Source organism: Dipodomys merriami, unplaced genomic scaffold (assembly GCF_024711535.1).
Source record: "Dipodomys merriami isolate MVZ:Mamm:240054 unplaced genomic scaffold, mDipMer1.0.p SCAF_121, whole genome shotgun sequence".
Classification (NCBI taxonomy): Eukaryota; Metazoa; Chordata; class Mammalia; order Rodentia; family Heteromyidae; genus Dipodomys; species Dipodomys merriami.
Genome location: NW_027202505.1, coordinates 3,097,341 through 3,124,446, shown reverse-complemented (window position 1 = coordinate 3,124,446; position 27,106 = coordinate 3,097,341). Strand labels below are relative to the sequence as shown.

Sequence of the window (27,106 nt, the reverse complement as noted above, 5' to 3'; positions counted from 1 at the left end):
TCACAGGGAATGAGGACCATAAAACTGGTTCACATTGCAAGGAACATCTGGAATTTTGGAAAGGCTAATTCCCCAAGAGTTTCCAGCATTTGCCACAAATTGAAATCTAGCCATGTTGCAATGATAGAGAAGGTAAGAAAACTCTTTCCCTTTTATTCAGGTATGGTGCAGTGGATTTGGCTGCTTAAAATCTTTCATCTGCTATGGGAAAACCAGATGTCCTGAGAAATATCTAGTCCAATCATACCTCTGTTTATATAGATGGGAAAACAGGATCAGAGAGGAAGTGAGACAGAACCAAAACTTTTGACCTCTAGTTGTTCCCTCTCAAGGTTACATGCCTTTTATAGTAAGAACTGCACTCTGACTGATCATACTGCTGACTTGGAAAGAAGGAAAAGTTAAATTAAGCTATAGCTCTAGTATATTCAGTGCTATGTGTGTGTATATGTATGGTCCCCATCAGCTATCAGATATATGGCTAATGTACTTTTTAAGACTGGACTCAGCTAAAAAGGCCTGGTTACTCATATACCAACAACTTTTCAGACTCTGTGCTATTCTTTCTACATATTATTAGGATTCAAGTCAAACAAAGTGATTTTTTTTACTAGGTATTTTTTTTTTTTGGGGGGGGGACAATTGTGGGGCATGAACTCAGGGGCTGGGTGCTTTCCCTGGGCTTTTGTGCTGAAGGCTAGTGCTCTACCATTTTGAACCACAGCTCCACTTCTGTTTTTCTGGTGGTTAACTGGAGATTAGAGTCTCATGGACTTTCCTGCCTGGACTGGCTTTGAACCACGATCCTCAGATCTCAGCCTCCTTAATAGCTGGGATTACAGACATGAGCCAATAGCATCCAGCTTTTTTTTTTTTAATTATTATTTCTTTTCTCATTTCTCTGGAATAGGAACATACATATACCTATATTAAGCATCCTTAACTTTTACAAATAGTCATATTCCTAATCTTTTTATTTTCACATAGAAATTCTCTTTATCCATGTTCTCATTATGGAGCCTAAAAAAATGTGAATTTACCACTACATGTAATCAAGTATAACTCTGAACTTGTAATTCTTGGAAGATATAAAATGTTGATTTTCCTCTGCCAATCTATATAAATTCAAACTGATATGACTTTATAACTATGTTCTCAGAAAACACATAATTTTTCTTTGTATAAATGTCTTAAAGATACTTAATAGAAAAATCATATAAAGCTGAACAGAACAGCCCTTTCATTTAAAAAAAAAATTTTTTGCCGGCCATGGGGCCTGAACTCTGGGCCTGGGCGCTGTCCCTCAGCAGTTCAGCTCAAGTCCAGCACTCTACCACTTGAGCTGCAGCGCCACTTCTGGCTTTTTCTGCTTATGTGGTGCTGAGGAATCGAACCCAGGGCCTCATGCATGCAAGGCAAGCACTCTACCATTGAGCCACCTTCCCAGTCCCTCAACTCAATTCTTAAAAGATAAGCCTTCGGTATAAATTACTTGCTACCACTCATTTCTTACAAACAAAACACCTAAACAAACCACTGTCACTTTAGCAACAAATCAAGTTGCCTAAAGCAGTAAGTGAGAAAAAGCCCATACCTGTTCCAATGTGCTGGGAAGGTTTTGTTGGATGCATGGCACCATGACAAACATTTTGCTGAACATTACTCTGTGAGTGGATAAGGCCAGTTTGTGTAAAGAACTGATTAAGAGAAGAACAGAGATCAGCAAACTGAACCTGATCTAAAGACCAGTTCTTGAGATCTGCCTGTCTCATACTTTCCATCAGACCTATGAGGAAAACATTTGAAATACAGTTAGCACAGTTTTGCAAACACTGCACAAAAAAAGACCAGGATACATATTTTTTATTGCCAGCCCTCAAAATACCCACTAGCTCATTTCAGATTATAGTAGTGATTTGCTCATGCCACATAGTTGGGCATTTCATGATTACTCAAAACCCAATTCTTTTAAATATGGCCAAATTACTTTTAGAGTTCTTTTCCATAACCCTCTCCTCTATCAACTGACCAAAATATTTTACTTAAGTGTTTAAAAGTGTTCTTTTAAAGCATGTATCTCACTTCCTTTATTTAAAAGAGGTATTTATTTCTACTACAAAGAAACATATAATCTTCCAGAGAAAATACCATTATTTAGTTATGTCAAAAAGAACCAGTACTCACCTTGGAACTGTGAAAGGTCTACATCTGACCAGTTAACACTGCTGGCAATTCGACAACTTTCTTTTAGCATATCAAGTGTTGCATACCAATCGTTTGAAACACCTACAAAGTAGTAACAATAATCTTAAAATTCTTGAACAGTGAAAGTTTGAAGAGTATGTTAAGGGAAGACAATAAGCCAGCTGATCCTGTCCAGTCTTAGAAAGGGACTTGTACTATTTTTTTTTTTCCAGTTCTGAAGCTTTAACTCTAGGCTTGGGTGCTGTCCCTGAGCTCCTCTTGTTCCAGGGTAGCATTCTACTACCACTTGAGCCACAGTGCCAATTCCAGCTTTTTCTGTGATTAATTGGAAATAAGAGTCTCATGGACTTTCCTGCCTAGGATGGCTTCAAACCATGATCCTCAGATCTTAGCCTGCTGAATAGCTAGGATTACAGGTGTGAGTCACAGGTACATGGTGGGACTTGTACCAATTCTATCTGGTATCGGGTCAATCTGTTCTGTGACACAGGCAAGGAAGGATACCATTTTTCTCCATTTTATAAATAAAAGACAGCTCAGAGAAGTGGCATAACTCAACATCCTGAGATCCCTGAGATGAATCTAAGACTTGAACCTTGACTCAAGTGAAAGCACAGGTCTTCTAACCTCCAGCTGGCAGTTTACAAACTGCCTTATCAAGTCAAGCTTGATGCTGCTCTTCTCATTTATATTGTACAAATAAAAATGACCAAGCAGAAAAATCATGCATATCAGTATTTCCCTTTATTTAAAGTTTCATTTCCTTGTGTTGTTATAACCTTAAAAAATACATCCTTCCTAACTTCTAGAAGAAGAATCACATTTAGAAGCATCACAGAGTATAATTTAATATACTGCCAGAACATATGGTAAGAGTAGATAGTTCCTATAAAGCAACTTTAGGAGAAGGAAATACTGTAACATAGTTCTCCTGGGAAGGTAACAGAAGAGAGGGCTGAGCCTTCTGTGAGAAATGGTCAGACGTTATCCTCTGATGTCATAGGCATGGGAGAGCTTAAGTCTGTAGTGTGTGTCAACAAAGAGGACTAACAGTCAAAAGGCCAGGGTGGCACAGGCCAGGGTGGCACAAAGGCCTACAGAAAACAAGTATGCCAAGGACACAAAGCATTCTTGACATGACTAATCTTTTTCCTTAGGAATGGTAGAAAAAAAATTGTAAATGTTCATTTGGTAAATCATAATAAAGCAACTTCTAATGGAGAGAGTAGGCGACTAAACTCTACCTACTCAAGAAACGTCTGTGGATTTTAGCCCTCTTAGAATAACTTGTGTTACAGGCTTCAAAGTCAGGTCAGGATATTAATCCTAGTTCTAATACTTAGAATCTTGAACAAATTGCTTTATTCTTTTAAGCTGTAATTTTCCTATCTGTAAAATGTAGTAATTTATACTTGATTTGGGAGGATAATGTAACTAAATTCCTTAGCACATATCAGACAAATTTCTATTTCTTTCTTGTTCCTTCCATTCCTTCCCAATCAAAGACAACCTGATCATTTCCATCTTACAAATGTAAATGGAGATGAGTTATTATCACAACCACAGTGATTATCCTTACTCCAGCACCCCTTTCCCTTCCAGGTGGAAATTGATTTTCCTTGTAAGCTGCTAGACAGCAGCAAGGGCACATCATCAATGTCTTCAGGAATAATACTATTTTTTTTCTTCCCTGGCATTATACTTTAGGAAAATGTAGGTATGGCAAGAGTACCACAGACTTCTACCAATACATGATCACTATTCGTTAAGGCAATCTTCCAAATCACATTAAGGATAGGCTTAGATTTCTGAAGAATGTATTGATATTAAAGGCAGGGACTAGTAGTTGATTTGTCCATTCAACAATTTAATTCTGGTATTATATAATTTCTTGTGTAGGTATGTATCTAGAAACTATTTCAAGATGTTTAGAAAATATTCCATCAAGTCAGGAAATAATCACAATTTTTAATTTTATCCTAGAACCTACTTAGAATAAGTAATCACGAAAACAAAATTGACTGTTAAAGTCAAACAAAAGAATTAAAATACTTAATATTTGTTTATTGTTTTGAAGAAGATAAACACTAATAAAATACTATGAAGATAGCTTTAATCTCAGATTTTAAGAATCTAGATAACTCTATGGATAAAGGGCAGCCAAAATGGTGTAATAGTATTTATCAAAGACCTACTATGTTACAGGTACATTGCTCTGCTCTTCTTCAATTTATCTCATTTAAGTTTCCCCCTAAAATATATTCTTCCTATTTTGTAAACATAGAAACAGCTCCAGAGAAAGTTTTTATAGTAAAGTTCAATGTAAAAGAATACATTGTTTATTTTCTTGAAAAGTACCCAGAGTTAATGTTATCTAGTAGTGGTATTATCTAAAAGTTCCTTTTAGAATAAAAATCTTATCAGTGGTAAGTGGTCACCAAGCAAGATAAAAGAAGGATCTATAACCCCACCTTGCAGTCTTCTATGTCATACACTTTGGGTTTCACTGCCATCTCATGAGCAATGGTGGTCAACCACCTTCCCAGAAACCATTAAGACCTATCTTAAAAGCAACAGGAGTATGTGTGTGTGTGTGTATGTATGCATACATACATGCATGCTGAAATTAAATATATGATTGGCACATGCTAGGTACACTCTACTACTGAGCTATTCACCAGGCTCAGTTTTTTAAGTGGGCTACAAAGAAAGATTTCTTTTCTCTTTGCAATCTACCATTTTTAAGATAAGATGCTTGGCAGGAATAAGCAATGAGAGGGAACATTCATGAATATTTAAAGTGTTAATCCAAGAATCTCATATTTGCATTCTCAGTATATTTACATTGGATCCGTATAACAACAGTGGATACAGGTTTGGGTCCCATTTTTATAGATGGGATAATAACAAAGCTATTAAAAAAAGGTAAATAATTGTGAGCTAAGTGTGGTTCAATCCCAGTATTTAAGAAGCGGAAGTAGGACTATCAGAAGTTTGAAGCTAACCTTGGCTGTTAAATAGTGAGATGCTGTCTCAAAAAAGAAAGGAAAAGAAAAAAAAATACCACGCAAAACTGCTGGTGCAGAATATGTCTGTAATCCCAGATACATGGAGGTAGAAAGAATGCAGTCTGAATCTGGCTCAGGCAAAAGCACAAGATCCAACCTCCAAAATAAACTTAAGTGAAAGGCCTAAGGATATGACTCAAGTGGTAGCATGAGTGCCTGCCTCACAAACACAAGGCCCTGTGTTCAAATCCCAGTATCATTAATTTGTTCAAGGTCCTAAAGAGCCATAATGAGTATTTCTGAAATAAACCTGTGTTTACTTTTATTAGATGTCACATGAGGGAAATCAATGCAGACTTTATATTCATTCTCCTTTTATTTTTTTAAATGTATATGTATATGTATATGTATATGTATGTCAGTCATGGGGCTTGAACTCTGGGCCTGAGCACTGTCCCTCAGCTCTTCAGTTCAAAGCTAGTGCTCTACCACTTTGAGCCACAGCACCACTTCCAGTTTTCTGGTGGTTAATTGGAGATAAGAGTCTCATGGACTTTCCTGCCCTAGCTGGCTTTGAACCTGGATCGTCAGCCTCCTGAGTAGCTAAGATTACAGGCGTGAGTCACTGGCGCCCGGCTAATTCTCCTTTTAAATGATCAATGAAAGTAGCCACCAGAAGGACAAGAGTTAAACCTGAAACTTGTAAGAATTGTAGAATTAGCTTACATAGTTACCTATGTAACTATGTAACTCTAGAGTTATAAGTTATAATAAATTATAATAAGGAAATATAAAAGGAGACAGTTGAAAAGGGTTACAATAGTAAACACTACATGATACCTAAATTAACAATGGACAAATCACAATTCATCGTTAGTCAAATATAAGCCAGAAGATGAAAACTTACCTGAATTACAGGATACCTGTTGTGGAGGTGGAGGTGGCTGATGTGTTAACGTCTGATGCTGATGGTTGGGATGATGCTGTATGTGCTGATGTGGAGAAGAATGCTGGGAGTGAGGGGGCTGGAGCTGGCTGTGCTGCTGTGGGTGTGATGCTGGGTGCTGAGGACGCTGTGGATGCTGTGGTAAACTGTGAGGTCGATGGGGCGTATGTGGAGACGGCTGTGTGTGCATCTGCGGGTGGGACAGTGAGACTTGTGCAACCGAATTACTGCCCGTGGTGTTGAGGCTGCTGCCATGGTTGTTGGACAGGCTACTTTGGTTGCTGTGTGGGTGAGAACTCACTGTACTGCTAGGTGAGTGCTGATAGGAACACGAAGTGTGGGACTGTTGGGAAGATTCAGAGGGGATGTTCATCAAACCTAAAAACAGAGATGTAAAGATCATTTCTGTTAGATTCCAGACATGTATTTTGTCCATGATTTGCAATATTATATACAGATCAAAAGTATCTATCAGGATGCAAGGCAATGGTTCTCTTTAACAAGAGTTTGCGGAACATCCATTACATACTGGGCTCTCTGATAATGGAAAAGAAACATCATTCTCTAATCTTAGGTGTTAAGACCTTCTAGTGGACACATTTAACAAAATTATGCCTAACATAATGTCTACACACTAAAGCAAAACAAATAGGAACCTGACACCCAGTGAAGTCTTCCTTGAAAAGACAGCTATCTGCCAGGCTCCAGTGGCTCACATCTGTAATCCTAGCTACTTAGGAGGCTGAGTGCTAAAGATTACAGTTGAAAGCCAGCCCGGGTAGGAAAAGCCCATGAGACTATCTCCAATTAACCACCAAAAAGACTAGCCTGGAGCAAAAAAAACTCAGGGATATGCCCAGGCCCTGAACCAAAACACACACACACACACACACACACACACGCACGCACGCACACGCACGCACGCACGCACGCGCGCACGCACACACACACACACACACACACATCTTGAGTCTTGAAAGCCAAGTAAATGTTAGAAAAAAAGTGAAAAAAGGCCACAAACACACACACACACAGAATTATCTTGAGTCTTGAAAGCCAAGTAAATGTTAGAAAAAAGTGAAAAAAGGCCACAAACACACACACACACACACACACACACAGAGTTATCTTGAGTCTTAAAGGCCAAATAAATGTTAGGAAAAAAGTGAAAAAGGACACACACACACACACACACACACACACACACACACGCACACGCACACAGTTATCTTCAGTCTTAAAGGCCAAATAAATGTTAGGAAAAAAGTGAAAAAGGCCAGTGGTTCATGCCTATAATCTTAGCTATTTGGAAGGCTGATAATGAAAGGTTTATGGTTTGAAGACAGTCTAGGCAGACAAAGCTTACAAAACCTATTCTCAACCTGTATCTGGGTATATTGGGAGTGCCTGTCAACACAAACTGTGGGAGGCTGAGATCAGGAGGACTGGGTAACTAGCCAGCTATGCAGAAAAGTCCAAGAGTCCATTTCCATGAAGGGAACATAGACACACAGTTTTACATGCCTGTAAGATCCCAGAGATGATGGGAGGCCTATAAGTAAGCAAATTACAAACCTTATCATAAAAATAACCAGTGAAAAACAAAGCTAGAGGCATGGCTTATCAGTATCACACCAGTGAAGCAGTACAAAGGACTTAGTTCAAACCCCAGTATCATCCCCCTCCTTCCATAATAAGTGAAAAAGGTTGGTCATACTCAGGATGGTACTCTGTAGGCATAAAGTCCAAGGCTTCAACTGAAAAGGAGTGGAGAAATAAAGCCAGATTGCTCTAAACACTTTAAAAGCCAAAGTGGTCGGGATCCTTAAGACTAAGCAAAATAAAATGGCATCTCTACCACCTTTTCCACTCTCTTAAGGATCATTCCTGTGGTCTGTACAGTTTAGGGGTTAAAGTTCATACTTTACAGAAAGTAAAGGATTAAAGACCTTGCACTGTCATTTCCACAGTCCAACTTGGAAAGTTATTTTCCCTCTTTGAACTGCAATGGGCAGATAACAGTACCTGCTTCACAGAATTGTAAGGACTAAATACCACACTGTAAACACAAGAGCAGCTCAGTAAATGTTAGTTGCTATTAGGATGATTAGGCCAAAAGTGTCTAATGTTTAAAAAAAAAAAACACATACATTTGGTTTGCAGGCAGTTATTAAACTTAACTGCAACATTTGATTCTAAATAACTAGGCTACTTTAAGTATCCCAAAGTATAATCCACACAATGTTCTGCTGTGCCAAACATTCAAAAAAAATTCCATAAGACACTGTCTATCAAAGAATCAAACTTTGTAATAAGGATATATTTATCATCAATTGTAAAAATGTACTTGAATATATTGAAAGAGTCTGAAACTTTACCAAGTTTTAGAGGTAGAAGACTGCATCTAGAGATGGGGTAGCAAGAGATAATAAAATTCTTGGGTGGAAGGTAACTCAGTGGTAGAACACATATCTAGCATGTGTAAGGTTTGGGGCTTGATTCCTAGGACCACAAATAAATGAGTAAAGTTCTATCTGACAGAGTCTTTGTATGTTCCTCCTGCCTCAACTACCAGAATAACTGGGATTAGAGATGTGTTCCATCATACTGGGCTTCAAATTAGTTTTTAATAAAATTGAAGAAAGCAAAATGTCTCTTACAAGTCAAAAGTGATCAAGTTTAGTGGTTTTTTTAATTTTTTGTTTTTTGAACCAGGGAAAGAAGCCTGTTAAGATTTTCCTCTTATTGCACTTTTCTCCTCCTTTAGCCTTTGGGACCTTTACAGAAGCCAAAAGGTCTGAAGGGAACAATTTGAGAACCACTGATCTATTCTGAGGTCCAGAAAGACCTTAGACTAGAAGTGAGAATTCTTACCAGTTTTCTGTATGTGTGTGCCCATGTGTGTGTGTCCGCGCGCGCCCCTGCACACGTGCCTGTATTCAGGTCTGGACTCAGTTGTCTGGGCACTGTCCGTTAGCTTTTATTTTTCAAAGCTGGAACTCTTATAACTTGAGCCACAGTTCCACTTCCACCTTTTTGCTAGTTAACTGGAGATAAGAGTCTGGACAGACTTCAAACTACAATCCTTAGATCTCAGCCTCCTGAGTAGCTAAGATTATAGATGTAAGCCACTGATAGCCAGCTTCAATGTTCTTTTTCAAATTCAGTGTAAAAAAGTGGAATTATGGGCTTGAGAAACTGTCACCATTATTATTTCAAAACGACTGCTTTCCTATAATGTTCACAAAGATTGGAGTTGCCTAGAAATGTATTACATTAGCTCTTGTTACAGTTCAATAGGTAAAAATTTTAAGGCAAAATTAGAGAAAACATCTTACTTCAAAAATACTCATCAGAAAAAGCCACGTTATGACAAGTCACTGATATTCATCAGTATATAATATTAACCTTCTAATCTGGCAATGACAAATGTTAAATTATAAGCTATCCAGATAGGAATTTTTGTCATTTTTGTTCACTTTTATGAACTTGTAAACTTTCAAGCTGGAATGATATGACTTAAATGTGTACTTCTCTCAAAATTTATATACTTGAACCCCAAGATGACAGGTAGACCTTCTGGAGATGACTAGGGATGAGTGCTCTTATAAAAATAACTAGTTCAGCTTTTGCCTTGCTGCTGGAAGTGCCCTGAAGTACAGTTTGGCCTTCCATAGGTGTTAGCCAGGAGCCCTGCGCCCAGCTCTGTGCAGTGTAGCTTGGGAGCTGTAACTTGAAGGAATCTCAGGCTTTGGAACTGATGTCAGCCATACTTCCAGAATCTTCTGCTCATTGTCAGCAGCAAGACAGAATGAATGGATCTCTGGACACTGTGTTCCTAAACCTAAATTGATTGTGATGCTGGAACAAGGTGCAGATCCATGGGTAAGAGAAGCCTCAGACAAGAATTTTACAGAATAATCCCTGCTTTCACTATATTTGATGTAGGTATAATTCGTGGAGGAGAAGGGGAAGAACAAGTCATTTAAGCATACAGGTGGACCTGTTGCAACAATGAGAAGTACAAGTTGTCATGTCGAAAATGAACTTTACAACTTTGGTGGAGGGGGGAGAGTAGGGTGGTGGGGCGAGGGGAGGCTGGGAAGGGATGTGAAGGATAAACAAGAGAGGAGGCTGCAATGCTTGATAAGAAATGTACTCATTATCTTGCCCATGTAATTGTAACCCCTCTGCACAGTATGTTCACAATAAAATAAAATGAAAAAAAAAATAACTAGTTCAGCCAGGCACTGGTGGCTCACGCTTTTAATCCTAACTACTCAGGAGGCTGAGATCTGAGGATCACAGTTCAAAGCCAGCCTCGGCAGGAAAAGTCTGTGAGACTCTTATCTCTAATAAACAACTCAGAAAACTGGAAGTGGCACTGTGGCTCAAGTGGTAGAGCATTCACCTTAAACTGAAGAGCTCAGGGACAGAGCCCAGGCCCAGAATTCAGGACCCATGACTGACCAAAAAACCCCAAAACCCCAAAACCAAAAATCAATTTCAGCCAGGCACCAGTGGCTCATGCCTATTAATCCTACTCAGGAGGTTGAGATCTGAGGATTGAGGTTCAAAGCCAGCCCAGGTAGGAAAGTCTGTGAGACTCTTATCTCCAATTAATTACCAGAAATCAGAAGCGGTGCTGTGGCTCAAGTGGTAGAGCACTAATCTTGAGCTGAAGAGCTCAGGGACAGCGCCCGGGCCTAGAGTTCCAGCCCCACGACTGACCAAAAAACAAAAACAAACAAAAACTAGTTCCTTTTTTACCTTTTTATCTTATCTGTCAGGTAAGAAACACAGTATTGGATATCCTTTAATAATACATCTAGTCCTGAAATGACAGCTATACAGCTAGTCCTGAAATGAAGATTGAAATCTAGAATATAGAGTCACTAAAATATTGTACTTTGACTAAAACTATATAAATGCAAAGAAAGAAAGAAAGAAAGAAAGAAAGAAAGAAAGGAAAGAAAGAAAGAAAGAAAGAAAGAAAGAAAGAAAGAAAGAAAGAAAGAAAGAAAGAAAGAAAGAAAGAAAGGAAAGAAAGAAAGAAAGAAAGAAAGAAAGAAAGAAAGAAAGAAAGAAAGAAAGAAAGAAAGAAAGAGAACCCCTTGCCAGACACCAAATCTACCAATTCTTTGAGCTTAGAATTTGCAGCCTCCAGAACTATGAGAACTAAATCTCTGTTGTTTTGAACCCAATCTCAGGAATTTTGTTATAGAAACAGGAAAAGGAATAAAATATGAAGCAACTAGGAAATCTGACAACTAGGAAATGCTTCAATGATAAGAGTTCCTAACAATTTCTGATTAGTGTTGCTTGGAAAAAGACAAAGTAACAATCTGATCCTGTCACATGATCCTCACTAAAATTTAATAAGTGGCTAATAGGACAAGAACATACTATAGTGACAATCTAGCATTTGGTTGAAATGTAATACTGCATTTCAACTAAAATTACTTTTAAGATTAAAGTAAGTTTGTAAAGTTATAAAAAAGACATGCTAAAAAAGATTGCCCATCTACTTTTGTGGTGTAATATTCACCATCCCAAGATTTCAAATAATTCCATTATTACTAAGAAATAATGGAAGTTTTTCCTACAAAGCACAGATACAGACCCTACCTCAAAATAACAATGAAGAAAAGAGCTGGATGCATAGCTCAAAGAGTAGAGGGCCTGCCTAACAAGCAAAAGGCTCCGAGTTCAATCAATTAAAAAAAAAAAAAAAAACATCCGGGCATCATCGGTGGTTCATTCCTGTAATCCTAGCTACTCAGAAGGCTGAGATCTGAGGATCTCAGTTCAAAGCCAGCCCGGGCAGGAAAGTCCATGAGATTCTTATCTCCAATTAACCACCAGAAAACCAGAAGTGGCACTGTGGTTCAAGTGGCAGAGCACTAGCTTTAACCTGAAGAGCTCATGGACAGCACCTGGGCCCAGAGTTCAAGATCCACAACTGACACACACACACAAAAAATTCTTTAACACAGTACACAGGGTGCCCTAGTAATTAAGTAAAGTAGGCATGATGCCAGGCTACACATAACATAAATACACAGAGCACAGTTAAAGCACAAAGAACATAATTATTCAATTCTAATCATGATGATAAGGCTCTAAAAATTAAGAAAGTATAACAGCTGTTGTGTGAAACTAAAAGAATGTTTTTCAATAAAATGTTTTTACAAAGTAAGGTATCTTTAAAAAAAAAAAGCTCACCTTACTGTCCATTCCATGCAGATGCAATTGTAAGGGAAGTGTAAAACTTCTCCATAATCGAATGAATAAATTGTTTGTTTTTTACTTTAAATAGGAAATTGCTTTCTCAAACTAAAACAACTTGAACTGTCCACCAATAAAATCTCAGTTTGTGTTAGTTTTTCAACAATCCTATTGAGGAGTGTAATAATCTTTCAATGTGAATAAATGGGAAGGAAAAAAAACTCACCTTGCTGACTAAGTGACTGCTCAAAAACTGATTTATAAAGACTCCGAAATGAGGCACTAAGATCTTCAAAATTATATTCTGTGAAAAGTAGTTGCTTGTCTCGTTCTGGAAGGTTGTATTGTGGCTGTTGCTGTGGAGTTAATGATTGAGAGACTGGTTCTGGATGGTTTGTCACCTAACAAAAGAAAACACAATGAATTCAGTGGGTGTGTATGACAAATGGTTTATTACATGACATACATACCTGAAAGCATTAATGTCCATGTTGGAAAAAACAAACCTATTTATGGCTTTTCCATTCTCTAGCTGAGTATACATTTATGTGTGCAGGAAGCAAAATCATTAATATGGATCTTGAAGAACCACAGCAATCTAACCCAACTTCTAGATTCACATAAGAAAAATTTTTAAAAGTTCAATGACTTGCTGAATATGATTCAATTAATGAACCTAGAAGAAATCATGTTGAGTTAAGCCACACTCAGATACAGACAAATAGTGTGTGTTCTCTCATATGTGGAAACTAGATCTAAAATACACCAGGACATAATAAAGTATACAGGTCTGTAGGCATTCACACACAGTGAGACCAAAGGAGGATAATCTTAGGAAAAGAACAGAAAGGCACAGTATCTATGTACATCTGAGCATACAAAATATTATTTACTGAAATGAACTCCAGGAAATGGAAATGAGTAGTTTTTTCTTTTTTGCTGATTTTATTTTCTGTTTGTTTTTATGTCTTTGGGAATGTAAGAGGAGACATAGGAATGGAAGAACAAAGGGTGAACAAATGCAGCAATGGTACTCACTGAACACTACGTTGACAATGAACTATACAACTTGTGGGTGGGAATGGGAGGGAAAAACTGGGAAAGAGTAAGGGAAGGGGCACACTGTCCAAAAAGAAATATACTCCTTATTGACTTATGCAACTATAACCCCTCCAGACATCACCTTTATTAATTAATTTATTATTTTTACTTGGTCATGGGGCTTGAACTTAAGGCCTAGGCACTGTCCCTGAGCCGTTTTTGCTCAAGGCTAGTGCTCTACCACTTTGAACCACAACTCTACTTCCAGTTTTCTAGTAGTTAACTGGTGATTAGAATCTCCTGGACTTTCCTGTGTGGGCTGGCTTGTACATCACCTTTATAATAACAAGTAAAAAGTGTTTTTAAAGATGATCCAATTAAGTGATGAGTTAGGGCTAGAATCCTTCCATTTTCTGTGGTCACCTTGTTTTCTGTAGTTCATCTCTAACTGTACTATACTATGAAACTTCTAACATTCCCAAGATTTTAGTTTTTTTGGTATCTTTTTTGATTTTTATTTATTTGACCACGCTTGGTTAAAACTCCATGTAATAATAAATGCACTAATAAGGTGGGCTTACTGAAATATTTTTCAGGAAAGAAACATAAAAGTAAGGGCAGGACATATAGCAAAGAATATCTTTCTCTTTTTTTATTGCCATTTTTGATGCATGATCTTACTAAATAGTCCCAATCAGCCTTGAACTTGTGATCATCTTGCCTTGACCTTGAGAGTATTGGGATTATAGGCATCAGTTCTTCTCTCCAAATATGAATGAAAGTTTGACTAAGTTTAACATTTCTTATCACAAACCTCACAATTCTCCATTGTGTCAGATTATCTTCAGACTTTTAATATTACTAAAGTCAGATTTGTGTTCCTTTACATGTAACTTACTTCTTGTACCACAGAATATATATGGGTGATTACTTCTGAAATTTTAAAAATTGCTATAATGTCTCTTTATAATACTTCATTGATTTTTTTTTTCCTCTAGAACTCAGTCATCTTTTCAATCTCTATTAATACATATTGGTTCTTTTTGTTTTGGTTGGTTGTGAAGCTTGAACTCTGGGCCTGAGCTCTGTCCCTGAGCTCTTCAGTGCAAGGCTTGTGCTCTACCACTCAAACCACAGAGCCAGTTCAGGTTTCCTGGTGGAGATAAGAGTCTCACGGACTTTCCTGCCCGGGCTGGCTTCAAACCACAATCCTCAGATCTCAGCCTCCTGAGTTGCTAGGATTATGGTGTGAGCCACAAGAGCCTGGCTCACAAATTGGTTTTATACTCATTTTTTCTATAGAAATACCTTGTCCTTTTTCATGAAATTTTTATTGCTTTTCCTGTTTCTTCTGCATTTTGAGAAACATTTCCCCCCAGAGCACCGAGAGTAGTTTGGTAGAGTCAACTTCTTTTCCTCCTTACTTTCAAATGTAAACTTTAATTCTGTTCTGAGTTTTTGTTTCTCTGGTGTTGTTTTCTTATCTCTAGTCCCTCCCCCGCCCCCCCACCTCTGCTTTTTTATTTTTGTCAGTCGTGAGGCCTGAACTCTGGGCCTGGGCACTGTCCCTTAGCTCTTCAGCTCAAGGCTAGCACTCTACCACTTGAGCCACAGCACCACTACCAGCTTTTTCTGCTTATGTGGTGCTGAAAAATTGAACCCAGGACCTCATGCATGCAAGGCAAGCACTCTACCACTGACTGAGCCACCTTCCCAGCCACTAGCCTCTCCCTTTTTATCCTAGTCCAGTGTGAGTATTTTTCCTATTTAATTATCCTGGAATAGGAAGTGATCTGGTGAGATCAAATTTACATCAATGAACAGTGTAGTGTGGTGTTCACCTTTTGGCCTTTGTTCTCTGCTCAAAGATAAGGGTAAAAGCCAGATAGTTTGAAAAGAAAAGAATCAGATAAACTAAGGATCATATTCTTGTAAAAGGCATCAAATTACCAAAAAAAGCAAGAATATTTATAGATAGCTCCCATTAAAGCATGTTTTATTTTCCAGATCAAAATTAAACAGTTAATAATTATGTATCAGGTTATGGGGCTTACAGAATCCCTTTCTCAGACCTAAATCTGGAAAACAAATTGATATATCTTTAAGGTTTTTCCAAGAAGTATAAATTATCATCAACTATGGCTCTCTAGATGTTAAGAACAGATAAAATAGATCAAAATATGTAACACAACAAACCATGTATTTGTATCCATATATTTAAAGTAAAAGTAAAGTGTCTCACATTCTCATCAGCTGGCAATTTAACTATCGAGGAAAACAGATACCAAAATAAAGTACTAGCAAGGTAGTACTAGTTATGAAGTTAATGAACTAATTAGTGAGAAATATACATTTTTTTTATTACTTTCACTATGTTTGGTTAGTTTTAGCACTAAATGAACACTGAAAACAAGCTAACTATCTTACCTGTGTGTAACTATGCACACTCCCAACACTGTTCAAATTAACAGATGCCAAACTCTGGTCTGAGAGACTGTTGTTAAGGCTACTTCGTGGGCTGTCACTACCATCCTGATCAGTATTGTACAATGTTACCTAGAATGAAAAAAATAAACTGAGTAAAGGGTACTTTTAAGCAACTCTACAAAAACATAACTAAACAGGCATATGATAGGAAGACAAACTGCCAGTGGTTTTTTGTCTTTTTTTTCTTTTTGGTCAGTCATGGAGTCATGGAGCTTGAACTCAGGGCCTGGTCACTGTCCCTGAGATTTTTTTTTTTTTTTTTTTTTTTGCTCAAGGCTAAAGTTCTACCACGTTGAGCCACAGCTCCACTTCTGGATTTCTGAGTCTCATGGACTTTCCTGCCCAGGCTGGCTCTGAACCATGATTCTCTGATCATCTGTAATTAGGATTACAGATGTGAGCCACCGACACCCGGCTCCCCAACCTCTAGTTTTTCTCCATGTTCCTCAATGCTAATTCTATAGTCCCTGTGAAATAATATTCTCAATGCTCTCAAAGTAAAGAACGTGACTATCTACAAGTACATAAATTCAAACAACCAGGTACAATTAAGTAAAAATTTAACAAAGATTACAGAGTTTTACTGTTAAATACTGCTATAATACAAAAAATTTTTTTTGTTTAATCCTTAAGCAAAGCTATTGTTACTATCAAAATCTTAGGCATCAAAAAAGCATACAACACAGGTATAAGTGACTCATGCCTATAGTGCTAAATACTCAGGAGACTGAGATCTGAAGGATCAGGGTTTAAAGTCAGCCCAAATAGAAGTTAGCAAGATTCCATCTCCAAAACATCCAACAAAAAGCTGATCTGGAAAGGTGGCTCAACTGGTAATGCCAACCTACGAACCAAGTTCAGCAAGTGTAAAAGCCAGAGTTCAAACTCTGACACCAAGCTAAAAAATCAAAACAAAACACATAACCTAGACCTTAAAGAAGAAATTTACAGCATTATAGTATTCATGATACTGAAAACTGGAAACGTAACTGCCCAACATATTCATAAAATCATAGACATAATCTAATTTTTAAAACAAATAGGCTAAAATACATATTAGCAAGTACTATATGTCAAACTGTTGACAATAATTAACTAGCAAAGGCTGTAGCAGTCCTGGAGACTTTACCACTGATAAGGGATTTTTTATTTGTTATAGTGCTTTCGTCTGTAATAAACATAATTTTTTAAATGGAAACAAAAATGTATTTTTAACAGAAACCTAGTTTTTAACTATATTTAAATGATTTGATGAAGTGCTCCCATCAACTTTTCTTTCCTATCTTACAAGAATTACTAATAAATCTGGTTTAAGGTCTAATTTGTGGCAAATTTTTATCTAGACTATCATCATCTTGAGTTTCTAGTAAGTAACATTCTGCTCAGGATATAGTCAGTAAGTGTTGCTGAATTTAATAATAATTGTTCTTCTGGCTATGCTAAAATACACAGAAAAGTAGGCAATATATACAAAACTTAAGGTAAAACTAAATTGTCTCACATTCACATTAGTTTGAAATAAATGACTAGTAGATATACAAGGGAAGAAGTTATAAGAAATCTGAAGGGCTTGGCACCAGTGGCTCATGCCTATAATCTTAAGGTACTCAGGATGCTGAGATCTAAGGATTGCTATTTAAAGCCAGCCCAGGGAAGAAAATTCTAAAATACTCTATCTTCAATTAATCACCAAAAAACCAGAAGCTGAACTGTGGCTCAAGTGGCAGAATACTAGATGTGAGTAAAAAAGCTCAGGGACAGCACAGCACCCCAACCCCTGAGTTTAATTGGAGAGAGAGAAAGAGAGTGTGTGTGTGTGTGCGCGTGCGCACGCACACACACACACACACACAGATCACAAAAAGGAATAAAGAAAATCTATCTTCTATATAAGCATTTCTATTTCCATATAAATGTCCTAAAATATACTTTATGGGCCTCAATGAATACTTTTAAAGCTTTAAAACAAAATCAATGAATTATCAGTATCCAGTGGTCACTTTCTGAATTGTTCACTCTTTCCTGTCCATGTTCAGTTACCAATTACTCAAAGCCAGAACTATTAGTCATCATTTTCAACAACTCCTCTTAGTTTTAAGAGGACCTTTACCTTCTTGCTAAAATTAACACAGGAAAATAAAATGCACAATTACACTATTACAAAATGGGCATATCAATTTTATTACTATCAAAGATCAAAGTACAAAACAGCAGTTCTCCAACTCTGATCTCACATATCATTTTAATGTTAAAAATTAAGGAAAAGGGCTGGGAAGGTGGCTCAGTGGTAGAGTGCTTGCCTTGCATGCATGAGGCCCTGGGTTCTATTCCTCAGCACCACATAAACAGAAAAAGCTGCAAGTGGTGGCCCAAGTGGCAGAGCGCTAGCCTTGAGCTGAAGAGCTAAGGGACAGTGCTCAGGCCCAGAGTTCAGGCCCCAAACCGAAAAAAGAGCAGAGGGGAGGGGAGGGGAAGAGAGGGGAGGAGAGGAGAGAAGAGAGAGGGGAGAGGGGAGAGGGGAGAGGGGAGAGAGAGGAGAGGAGAGAGAGGAGAGAGGAGAGAGGAGAGAGGAGAGAGAGGAGAGAGGAGAGAGGAGAGAGGAGAGAGGAGAGAGGAGAGAAGAGAGGAGAGAGGAGAGAGGAGAGAGGAGAGAGGAGAGAGGAGAGAGGAGAGAGGAGAGAGGAGAGAGGAGAGAGGGGAGGGGAGGGGAGGGGAGGGGAGGGGAGGGGAGGGGAGGGGAGGGGAGGGGAGGGGAGGGGAGGGGAGGGGAGGGGAGGGGAGGGGAGAGGAGAGGAGAGGAGAGGAGAGGAGAGGAGAGGAGAGGAGAGGAGAGGAGAGGAGAGGAGAGGAGAGGCCTGTGGCTAACTCCTATAATCCTAGCTACTCAGGTGGCTGAGATTGATATTTGAAGATCGTGTTTCCAATTCAGTATAAGCAGAAAAGTCTGAGACTTATTTCCAATAAACTACCCAGGAAAAGCCAGAAGTGATGCTGTGGCTCAAGTGGTAGAGTGCTAGCCTTGAGCACAAAGAGTCTCAGGGACAGCGCCCAGGCCCTGAGTTCAAGCCCCAGGACAGGACAAAAAAAAAAAAAAAAAGGAAAAAGGGAGATTATTGGCTCACACAAATAATCTTAGCAACTCAGGAGACTAAGGATTTGAGGATCACAGTTTCAAACCAGCCCAGCAATAAAGTCCACCAGACTCTTATCTCCACTAAAATCTACCAAAAAAGCTGGAAATGCTGGGCACTGGTGACTCACGCCTATAATCCTAGCTACTCAGGAGACTGAGATCTGAGGATCACGGTTCAAAGCCAGCCAGGCAGCAAAATCTGTGAAACTCTTATCTCCAATAAACCACCAGAAAACAAGAAGTGGTGTTTTGGCTCAAGTGGTGGAGCGCTTGCCTTGAGCTGAAGAGCTGAGGAACAGTGCCCAGGCCCAGAGTTCAAGCCCCACGACTGACCAAAAAAAAAAAAGCTGGAAATAGAGCTGTGGCTCAAGTGATAGAGTGCTAGTTTTGATCAAAAGAAGCTCAGGGACAGTGGCGAGGCCCTGAATTCAAGCTCCAGGACTGACACAAAATAATAATAAAAGAATTAGATTCATATACTTAATAATATGAAAACAACAAACTCAATTACATGTTAACACATGTAACAAAGCAAAAGGAAATATATACATAACATACAAATATATATATAAAAATATATGCTTACATATAAGTATATATAGGCATATATAAATATGTAACATAAATATATAAATATGTAAACAAATAAATAAAAACAAAGAGTGGTATTCTCATTTTTATCTCAATGGTAGTTTACAATAAAATAGATTCTTAAAGCTGCTTCAACAATAGTGTGCTGTACTTTACAGTTTGAATGAAAGCACAGAAAACAAACTTGATACAAAAGGGACAAATGTTCTAATAAATTCTTCAAATAACTGTACATAGTCTCTTTGAAACATCAAAATATGACAAGTGATAATAGTTTAAGTTGCAATGTAGAATCTGAAACCATGGCAATAAACTTTGTGTACTCTGTTCCCTTTTTACCTTTCCCTTCTATCTTTTTTTTTTTTTCGTGGGGGGCTGGTACTGAAGTTTGAACTGAAGACTTCCCACTGGTAGGCAAGAGCAGTACACTTGAGCCACACTTGCTGCTCTGTTTTGCTTTAGTCGTTTTTTGGATAATCATACATTTTTTGCCTGGGGCTGACCTCAAACTGTGATCCTTCTAATTATAACCTCTCACACAGTTTGGTTTACAAGTATATACCACCATTCCTAATGGCTTATTTGTTGACTAATGAGGGATTAATGAGGGATCTCATTAATTTTTTTCTTTTTAAATGTATTTTTATTGTAAAAATACTGTACAGAGAGGTTAAGTTACATGAGTAGGGTAATAAGTACATTTCCTATCGAGCACTGTTACCTCCTCCTGTTTTTTCCCTACCATCCCTTCCCTCCCTACCTCCCCAACTCCTCCCTCCCCACCTCCCCCAACCTGAAATTGTAAAGTTCACTTCAACATAGTGTCACTGTTACAATAGGTCAACCTGTATCCTTATTTAAACATTTTATTATATCCCTTTCCCTGCCCAAATTATAAAAATGTACATACAAGATGAAGGACACCGGAATCAAATACAGTGAAAACAGGGGTTATACGGTTCTTTCTGCCTCCATCAGAAAGAATGATATCACCCCCTTTGTTAGGAAATGGAAAGACTTGGAAAAAATTATACTAAGTGAAGTAAGCCAAGCCCATGGTTTCCCTTATTTGCAATAACTAGTACATGTCTAGGACAAGCAGAAAATGTCAAAAGCTATGTATATATTACCATATAAGATGATGTTAAGTGAAATGAACCCCAAGACAGGGACACAAGTGTTTTTTTTTTTTTTTTTCTTGCTATAACTAATTTTTTTTTTTTTTTTTTTGGTCTGGGCTGGCCATGAACTGTTGATCCCCCTTATCTCTGCCACCACAGTAGCTGGGATTACAAACGTAAGTCCCAATGCCCAGCCCTCTATCTTTGAATGGTTTATTTATCCACGTATGGCTTTATAACATCATGCTTTGGTATCTAGAAAATAATGGCTTGCTAAATTATACAGACCTTCTATATGGACACATTTAATCATATAACCTGCAAAATAATTAGCATCAAACTGAACTTTCTCGAAATTCTAGGGGTTTTGTTTAAAAATCTGCCTTAAAATAAGAGATTTTCTTTGTTCATTTCTCGAGGAAAATATTGGCCAATAACCAGAGAGTAAGTTAATGAGACCCTATATCAAAAAACAAGCTGACCAAGTACTGATGCCTCATGCCTACTAGGTAGGCTGAAATCTGAGGTTGGCGGTTCAAATCCAGCCTGAAAAGGAATAGCCACAGGACTCTTATCTCCAGTTAACTATGAAGCTGTGGCTCAAGTGGGAGTGCTAGTCTTGAGCAAAAAAGCTCAAGGATAGTGTCCAGGCTCTCAGTTATATAGCCTCAAGACTGGCACCAAAAAAACAAAAAATTGAAGATGGTGGGATCATCTGCAATCACAGCTGTGTATGAGGTGGCTATAGGAAGATGGTAATCTGAGGCCAGTCTAGGGATGTGAAACCTAGCTGAAAAACAAACCAAAGCAAAAAAGGCTCAAGTAATAGAGCTCCAACCTAGCCAATATAGAGCCCTGAGTTCAAACTCTAGTACTGCCAAAGAAAAGCACACCAAATACTCAAATAATTATTATTGCCAGTTTTTTTCAAGTAAAAATGTGATCCATGAACAAAGTAGACTCCACTTGGTCACACAAATGCCTTTCCTTGAATGTTTCAGTCTGTGGAACTGCATTTGAAATTCTCTCCAAGTTATTCTACAGAATATTAAAAAGAAATATATTCAATGGTCACAATTTAATAAAACTATGTTTTTGCATTATCACAGATATTCCTAAGTAAAGCTAGAATTCAAAGACTACTTGTACAGTTAGGTGTCAGAGCTTTGATTTGTGCTATGATGTCAACAAGTTTATACATAAATGCATCTACTGCATTAGTGAAAATACAAATATACATGACAAATATCATTTATGAAAAGTCTTAACTTTATGGACTCTCTACAGTGACACTGGTTACTCAGGAGTCCGTAGGCTGACCACATTTTGAGTACTGCTGACACAGAACATGCAATGCTCCAGAAGCCCTGCTTATGCCCTTCCCAATCATCAAAGTTAGCTGCTTTCCAACCCACATCTCCTGTTCAAGAGAGTCTCGAAAGGGACTTCTATTAATATCTACTCATTTTCCTACCTACCTACCTACCTACCTACCTACCTACCTACCTACCTACCTACCTACCTACCTACCTACCTACCTGTATGTGTTGGTTCTGGGGCTTAAACTCAGGGCCTAGGTGCTGACCCTGAGCATTTGTGCTCAAGGCTAGCACACTATCACATAAACTACAGCTCCACTTCCAGTTTTTGGTAGTTGATTGTAAGTAAGAGTCTCACAAACTTTCCTGCCCAGACTGGTTTTGAACAAAACTTTCAGATCTCAGTCTTCTGGGTAGCAAGGGTCACAGGCATGAGGTTTTCCTATTTTTGAGCCAATTATGAGCTAAATTAACATCTACTTTTTTGTTTTTAGGTATACCAGAACTTGAACTTGGTACCTTGATGCTTTTGCTCACTGGCTAGCACTCTACCAAGTAAGCCATATCTCTATCCTCTTAATACCCACTTATTCTTTATCATTGCCTTCTTCCTATATAAAACATCATTTTATTCTTTGAGAGTTTTATTGTATTATCAGTTATCGACTTCAGATGTAACTAAAACTGATTTTCTCATTGACATTGCACTGTTTATGAATTCTGCTGAGTCTACTCTTAAAGTGCCAACAACACATGCTCCAATTACAGTATACTTATTCTTGACATTTGGAATAATAAAGCCTCTATTTTCATTAGCTTCATCAACTTATCTTCAACTACTGTTGGCTACTTGGATTTCCATTAACATTTTAGGATCAGCTTGTCATTTTCTAGTGTCTTGTATTTCCCCACAATTAGATCAGTATTTTGACTGTGATAACTCCAAATCTATACATCAACTGGGAAAAAGATCACTTCTTTATATCTTCTGCATGAAAAATATACCCATATTTAATTATAGTTTTTGTGCTCTCTTTCCACCTCCCCTTCTTTTCAGGCCAGTACTAGGGCTTGAACTCAGACGCTGGGTCCCTTAGCTTTTTTGCTCAAGATTGATACTCTCTACCACTTGAGCTACAGCTATATTTCTGCCCTTTTGGTGGTTAACTGGAGATTAAGTATCTCATAAGACTTTCCTGCCCAGCTGGCTTCAAGCTGCAATCCTCAGATCTCAGCCTGAGAGTAGCTAGAATTATAGATGTGAGCCACCAGCACACAGCTTCTTTTGGTAACATTTTATAGATTTCTATGTAGAGTTCATTTAGTCCTATATAGTTGATATTTCTGAACACTAACATATATATTATCTTTCAATTTTCTGTCTATAGTTAGGATGCAGAAAAACTGATTTCTAAAATCAGTTTAGAGACCCTACTACAATTACTTGTTAAAGCTCTAAGTCTTTATCTGTAGAGTCTTTAAAACATCTTCAACAGGTCTTTTGGCATCTACATGAAAAACAATCATAACTTTAAGGTTTTTTTTCTCAACTAGTTTTCTATCAGCTGTGTCATTTCTGTGTTTGTATGACTGCCAACTGTCTCTACATTCTCAGTATCTCTTTGCCCACCTAGCAATTTTTGTTGTTCTTTTGATTTTTTTTCTTTTTGACACAGGGTCTATCCTATAGCTTAGAATAGCCTCAAATTCACAATCCTCTGGCCTCAACCTCTCAAATATTCAACTTACAAAAATATATTACTGTATTTCACTTCTGTCTGGCAAGTTTTTACTGGATGCCAGAGTTTATATTCTTATAAATGTTCTTCAGTTTCTCATTTATTGATTACTGCTATTTAAATACTTTCCTACTTCTCTGACTTTTTTAAATTTTTTTTTTGGGGGGGGGTCCAGTCGTGGGGCCTGAACTCTAGGCCTGGGCGCTGTCCCTCAGCTCTTCAGCTCAAGGCTAGCGCTCTACCACTTGAGCCACAGCACCACTTCGGGCTTTTTTCTTTTTGCTTATGTGGTGCTGAGGAATTGAACCCAGGGCCTCATGCATGCAAGGCAAGCGCTCTACCACTAAGCCACCTTCCTAGCCCCTGACTTTCTTATTTTTATTACTATCTTCCTACATCCATGGATTTGCTTTTCTGTTTCTAAATATTTATTCCTTATTTGGTCTAGTAAATGTACATGATTATGTATCATAGGCCTTTGTCAAAAATATTTTGTCAATTAAAAGTATTTTATAATTTCTATCATGATGCATTTATCCATGGGTTGTTCATTTGTTCATTCATTCATTCATTCATTCATTCATTCATCCATTCACTGTGATGCTGAGGATAAAATCCTGGGCATCTTGCATACTAGGCAGGCATGTAACCTTTAGCATTATAGCCCCAGGGCTAATGGTTATTTATAACTATAAATTTACCCTGTAAATGTTAAAGTAATTTTCTGACTTTTATCCTTAATCCCACTGTATGCTATCTGTATCCTATTCTGTGTATATTTAAAAAAATATACATTTTTAACTATTGGGTGAAACACTATATAAGTCAATTAGGCTAATTTTTATACTCTTGTGATTCAAACTATCTTTAAAATTAATGGAATTTTTTGTTTGCCTTGGTTTGGTCTGATTGTTCTATGAGTTTAGAGATGTCAAATCTACAACTGTGATCAAGGATTTGCCTACTTCTCCTTTCAATTCTGTCCACTTTTGAGACTATGTTATTAGATATATATATAAATTTATTATATTTTCTTATCAGTGACTCCTTTTTATAATAAAAGGTCTATGGTTCAATGTGTCATATTTCCATTTAAGATGTATATCTTATAAATAGTATAGAAATGGGTTTCCTTCATTCTGTCTGGTAATCTGCCTTTTAATTTGAAGATTTACTCTATTTGCATTTAATGTAATCACCTGTATACTTGGCTTTAAATACTATGCCTGCTTTTGCTCCTATTTTCTTTCTTGCTTTCCTTCTCCCTTCTTGCTTATTCAGATTGGTCCAGAAGGTGCTAATTTTTCTTATGATCTATAGATACTTTAACTCTTTTTTTTTTTAGTAACGAAATAGTAGTTCATAAGATGCATATCTTTGATCAATAATGTATAAAAAAATTACTGATGCTTTGGAAGATGTTATCTTTCTCCACACAGAATTTTGTTTTCTTCTTACAAGAAAAACAGTTACATGTCATCATAAAAACAGTTGATGGTAGTTTAGTTTGGTTTGCTTTCATTCACGGGACAGAACCCTTCTCCAGTAATTTCACAGGCTAGAGTACTTATCTGGCTCTTTTTAAAGACCATGAACAACAATTTTTTTTTCTTCTCTATTCTGTGAGACCGCTAAGTGCTGGCTAGTAAAAACTCTGCTTTGTTTGTGTCTGAACCTAAGTACACTGAATGAGGAGCTATTAAATATGTAAAGTGAATATTGTTTACAAAAAGCTGAACTCAAATCTAAGATTCTTTATGATTTTATCTCTTTAAAGTTTCAGCTATTTGGTAGTCCCAAACTCCCATTATTTTCTTCCAACTTCAATGTTATTCTAGGTTGGCTCTCCGTTTAGCCTCTTTGCTATGCTCTGAGAACTGAGACATGACTCAAAGGGAAATTTTCAGAGCTGGCTCTCAACCTGTTCACCCTTTCTCAAGTACTCTCACCACCAAAGACCTAGTTGTCTTAGTCTCCATTGCTGCCTACTTTTTATCTTTTTAATTATATGTGTATATTTCATATGTAGACAGAAGGATTTGTCTGATACTAGGTATTTCTTCATCTCTGAAAGGAGAACAACAAATATTCTAGCTCCTTAAATACATGATTTCATCAAAACCCCCAATATTACTATTTCTTGTAACCTAATACCACAGCTCTATCTTTGTTCAGATCTTCAGTACCAATTAAGAGATTTCTGATTCTAAACCATCCACTTTCACTGAATTTCTAGTTTCACTGGAAATCATCTCCAGAAGTGATTTTTTAGTAGGAGTGCATTGGAATCCTGGAATTATTACTACCAACAGCAAACAAATATAAATACTTAGACCCTGTTTCCTAAGTAATTAATATCCCAAAGATTGCCAGGTGGAAAAAATCATTATTCAGTTACCAGTTTCCTGTCTAAACTAGAAATTTTACAATGTTACTCTGATTTACAAATTTGTCTTCAGTTTCTCCACTACCTTTCCCCAAAAAGATCCCATGAGTACACTAGTAATTCATAGTTTGTATATGCATTTATATTTACATATGTGTGTAAGAAAGTGGAAGATTTAGAGGTAGAAGTTGTACAAATCCAAAAGCCAGAGAGAATAAGCAGATAAAAGCTGGGAAGACTAGGAAATGCTAGAGCAAGATTGAAATAAGAGTGTGAACGTGAGTATGAGAGGTGCATGGCTTCAAGGTATTCATCATCTAACAAGTGAGAAAATTAGTATACAAGCTTAACGCATGAATCTTCCAGATCTTTCTAGAGTTTTCTAGATTTCTCTTAAATCTTTCCAGTTTTGACATATGATGTTAAGATATTACCTCAGGAAGAAACATTTGAATCCCACTGTGTATCTAATAACTTGGCATCACAACAAATGCAGCACACTATCAAATACTGCTTCTGGGTATGTTTAAGACGACTATCACGAAAGTAAGTTGATAATCATCCCAATGAACTCTAATGAGGTTAATCCAAAGTATTCACATTATGTATTTTATTGGGGGTCTGTTGACTTCCTGGAATTTGATAGTTTTTTGTCATCAGGGTTTTCAAACTAATTAGTTTAATAAAATACCAGCTCAGAAATTCTATCAATGGAACTGGCAGAATTAAGAATTTAAATGAGTACTGAGCTGCCTAGTAAGCACCTTCCAATTTCTCCTGTACTTTCTTTTAATTTATGCATATATTAAAACGTTCTGGGCTAGCTTTCAAATTTGTATCACCTTTAAACTTAATCATATAGCACTTTATTGTCATTATAAAAGCATATTAAATATATTACT

The 27,106-nt window shown here is 37.4% G+C and overlaps 1 protein-coding gene across 5 annotated transcripts in view; it reads right to left on the bottom strand.

The window, feature by feature from the left end:
* Foxj3 (forkhead box J3) overlaps positions 1 to 27,106 on the bottom strand; it is a 100,508-nt gene that overhangs the window by 5,765 nt on the left and 67,637 nt on the right. For 4 of the 5 annotated variants that reach the window (XM_070017182.1, XM_070017180.1, XM_070017183.1 and 1 more), the window contains 5 exons: positions 15,856 to 15,984; positions 12,614 to 12,788; positions 6,121 to 6,537; positions 2,185 to 2,286; positions 1,595 to 1,786 (listed from right to left, as the gene is read on the bottom strand). In XM_070017182.1, coding sequence (XP_069873283.1) covers positions 1,595 to 1,786; positions 2,185 to 2,286; positions 6,121 to 6,537; positions 12,614 to 12,788; positions 15,856 to 15,984 — 1,015 coding nt within the window. The remainder of the gene's footprint in view (positions 1 to 1,594; positions 1,787 to 2,184; positions 2,287 to 6,120; positions 6,538 to 12,613; positions 12,789 to 15,855; positions 15,985 to 27,106) is intronic. The other variant, XM_070017184.1, reaches the window with a different exon arrangement.